Source organism: Pyrgilauda ruficollis, unplaced genomic scaffold (assembly GCF_017590135.1).
Source record: "Pyrgilauda ruficollis isolate IOZ18807 unplaced genomic scaffold, ASM1759013v1 scaffold45, whole genome shotgun sequence".
Lineage (NCBI taxonomy): Eukaryota > Metazoa > Chordata > Aves > Passeriformes > Passeridae > Pyrgilauda > Pyrgilauda ruficollis.
Window position 1 is genome coordinate 5312145 of NW_024526044.1, and position 3724 is coordinate 5315868.

At 48.9% G+C, this 3724-nt stretch overlaps 1 protein-coding gene across 1 annotated transcript; it reads left to right on the forward strand.

The window, feature by feature from the left end:
* Positions 1–350: 350 nt before the first annotated feature.
* Positions 351–3724, forward strand: KCNG1 (potassium voltage-gated channel modifier subfamily G member 1). Its single transcript, XM_041478511.1, has 3 exons — positions 351–426; positions 1665–2469; positions 2954–3724. The coding sequence occupies exons 2-3, from the start codon at positions 1711–1713 to the stop codon at positions 3722–3724; spliced, it is 1530 nt and encodes a 509-aa protein (XP_041334445.1). The 5' UTR covers positions 351–426; positions 1665–1710.

Genomic DNA, 3724 nt, shown 5'->3' on the forward strand with positions numbered 1-3724 from the left:
TGATCCATGGCAGGGGTGGGACAAGATGAGCTTTAAGGTCCCTTCCAACCCAAGCCATTCTGTGATTCTGGATGAGTGAGGAGTCAGGAAATAACTCTCCACCCAAAGCTGACCTGGGGCCACCTGTTTGTGAGTGTGCACAGAGCTGCTCTGTTCAGCCCAAACCCCCGGGAAGCTCAGGAGCAGGACTGGGAGAGTTTTTAATTGAAGCATTGTATGTGCCCTTGCAGCAAGGAGAGCTCTTAAACTGACGTGCAGCTGTGCTTTGAGTCCTTTGCTGTGGGGTAATCATTTGTTTTTCTTCTTTAATAGGTATGTACCACTCCTGGTGTGGTTTATAAACCCAGCTTCTGAAAAGGAGGGTTCTGTGGCTCAGCAAGTGGCCCTAGCAGGGGTTGTATCCCTGGGGTGCACATCCAAGGGGAGGTAAGTGCAGCCAGGACAAGAACAAAACTCCACTGAAGCCAATCAACTGGAATATTTATTCCTTTCCTGTGGACCTCAGGCTAGAAACCCAAAATACTGGTGCATATTTAATGTCTCTGTATTGTACAATCTCCTTTATAAACAAGCACTCTTATCAAGTGAAACTCAGGGACTCCAAGCACTAGCTGAGGCTGAGTGTGCAGATGAAAGTCTTGGAGCAGAGCCTCCTGTGGAGGAGCAGATTCCAGGCTGACTCCTAAAGTGCAGTGACTAAGGGAGGCCGGGAGTTTGAACGTTTCCAGCTCCTGTGTTTGATGCCCAGCTGAACTCTGTTCTCTTCACTCCCTGGACTTTACGCCAGTGTTGCATGAGCTGAATTTGAACGGGATTTTGCAAGTTGTCATTAGAAATGTTTGGGTTCTCACAGTCAGAGGTAGAGGCAGCTTGGCTCAGTGCACTGCAAGGACAAAGCTCTCTTACTGCATGTAGGGTGTCAGTGATAACCGAAACAACATTCCAAGGTCTGTATGGAAATCCTGTGTTTCTTTGCAACCTTTTGTAAATGAGGCCATAAAAAGGGAGTTGCCATGTCATTAATTGTGTGTAAACTCTATACAAATGTTTATGTGATCACCAATACAAGTGAGCTTTTTCCCCCCAAATAGTTTCCAGATGGCCTTTTAGAAATTAGTTTTGTACTAACTGGTTTTTAGAAATGTGTATTTACTGAATTACAACATAATTGACTTCTGATTGATTCTATTTATTTCGTGGATGCTAAAATACTCAAAAGTTTTATGAGTAATACTTTAAAAGATTATACAATTTAATTTTTCTACAAAAGACACTTGAATCCTGTGTCCTAATGTGATACTGTCATCATTTTTATACCTCCACTCTGTACCAGAAACATCCTGCCATGTGGAGGCATTATTTCTGGTTTCCATCTTTATCTGCTGGGAACTGAGACCTCTGTATCTGAGAGAGGAGAGTCCTCCAGTGTGATAAATCTGCCAGGCAGAGCTCCTGAACCGGGCACGGCCCCTGGCATGGGGTCAGTGCTGCCCAGCTGGACAAGCCCAGCCTGCCCAGAAAGGTCTGACCACGCTCAGCCACTGCTGTTTTCTTTCCAACTGCTCTCATCATCCATAGATGCTTTTGAGCTCCAACCACTCACTTGTCCAAAACCTGAAAGCAGCCTGCCATTTCCTCACCCCTGTGTCTGTTTTCTGTTCCAGAAGACACTTGCAGAAGCAGCGAAGGGATGCAAAGTTGTCTTCCAAGATGACTCTTATGCCTGGAGAAAATTCCGACTATGACTATAGCGCCCTGAGCTGTACTTCAGATGCTTCCTTCAACCACACGTTCTTTCCAGAATCTGAAAGCCTCAAGGGAGTGTTTTACCAAAGAGCCAGGCTAATCCACCCTCAGGAGGATCTCCTCAAAGGCTTCCACCCCGACGACCGCAAGCGCCACATAATTATCAACGTGGGGGGCATCAAGTACTTGCTCCCCTGGACCACGCTCGATGAGTTCCCCCTGACACGTCTGGGACAACTCAAGTTCTGTACTAATTTTGACGACATTCTGAACATCTGTGACGATTATGACGTGACGTGCAACGAGTTCTTCTTCGACCGCAACCCGGGGGCGTTCAGGACAATCCTGACCTTCCTGCGGGTCGGCAAACTCCGGCTCCTGCGGGAGATGTGCGCGCTGTCCTTCCAAGAGGAGCTGCTCTACTGGGGCATTGAGGAAGACAACTTGGACTGGTGTTGTAAAAGGAGGTACCTGCAAAAAATGGAGGAGCTCACAGAGATTAATGAACGGGAGGATGACCTCCTAGAAAATGAAACAACAGGTGAAACAGTAGAGGAGACAAAAATTGGTTTGTGCATGAAAAAGTTGCAAGACATGGTGGAAAGGCCCCAGTCTGGCCTTCCTGGAAAGGTGTTTGCGTGTTTGTCTGTTTTGTTTGTAACTATTACAGCAGTGAACTTATCCATCAGCACCATGCCTGACCTGAGGGAGGAGGAGGAAAAGGTAAGTTACCTTTCAGGATGCCAAGTGGTATGTGCTGGGAAGAGCAGAGCAAGTACAAGGTCTGAGGTTATTGACTTCAATGGGGATTTTGCAGCTGTCTTTAGAGGGGAGAAAATATTGTGAAGAATATTTGAAATGTTACATGACTCTTCAATTACTTGTAAGAGAATTAATCCTATCCAGTTTCATGTCCAAAGAAAATTCTCTTAGCGCTCTTCTGTATCTTACCTTGTTAGACTTTGTATTTGCTATTTAGAAAGCCTGAAATTCCCGAGCAGTATCTTCTGTGGAATAAGCAGTGCCTTTCTAAGTTTTGCATTTAGCATGTTCCAAGCTGCCGACGTGTTTCCCCATAGCAACAGCTTCAATTCCTTTAATATTTTGGCTTTAAAAAAACCAACACAGAAGCCTCTCCTCCTGTCACCGCACCAACTAAAACAGTTATTACCCAGAGCCGATTACAAACTCCTCCTCTTTCCTGCAGGGTGAGTGTTCCCAGATGTGCTACAATATTTTCATTGTGGAGTCTGTGTGTGTGGCATGGTTCTCCCTGGAGTTCCTGCTCAGATTCATCCAGGCCAGGAGCAAGCTCGCGTTCCTGCGGAGGCCGCTGACGCTGATAGACATAATCGCCATCCTGCCCTACTACATCACCCTGCTGGTGGACACGGGCTCCGAGGGCTCCAAGAAGCCCAGCTCGGGCAACATCTACCTGGACAAGGTGGGGCTGGTGCTGCGGATCCTGCGGGCGCTGCGCATCCTGTACGTGATGCGGCTGGCGCGGCACTCGCTGGGGCTGCAGACGCTGGGGCTGACGGCGCGCCGCTGCACGCGCGAGTTCGGGCTGCTGCTGCTCTTCCTGTGCGTGGCCATCGCGCTCTTCGCGCCCCTGCTCTACGTCATCGAGAACGAGATGGCCGACTCGCAGGAGTTCACCAGCATCCCCGCCTGCTACTGGTGGGCCGTCATCACCATGACCACCGTGGGATACGGGGACATGGTGCCCAGGAGCATCCCCGGGCAGGTGGTGGCACTGAGCAGCATCCTGAGCGGCATCCTCCTCATGGCCTTCCCGGTCACCTCCATCTTCCACACCTTCTCACGCTCCTACCTGGAGCTGAAGCAGGAGCAGGAGAGGATCATGTACAGGAGAGCACAGTTCTTACTGAAAGCCAAGTCTCAGATGAGCAATGAGTCGCAGGGCAGCGAGGTTTTGTTCACCACTCTCTCTTCCGAGACTAGGGACAATGAGTGA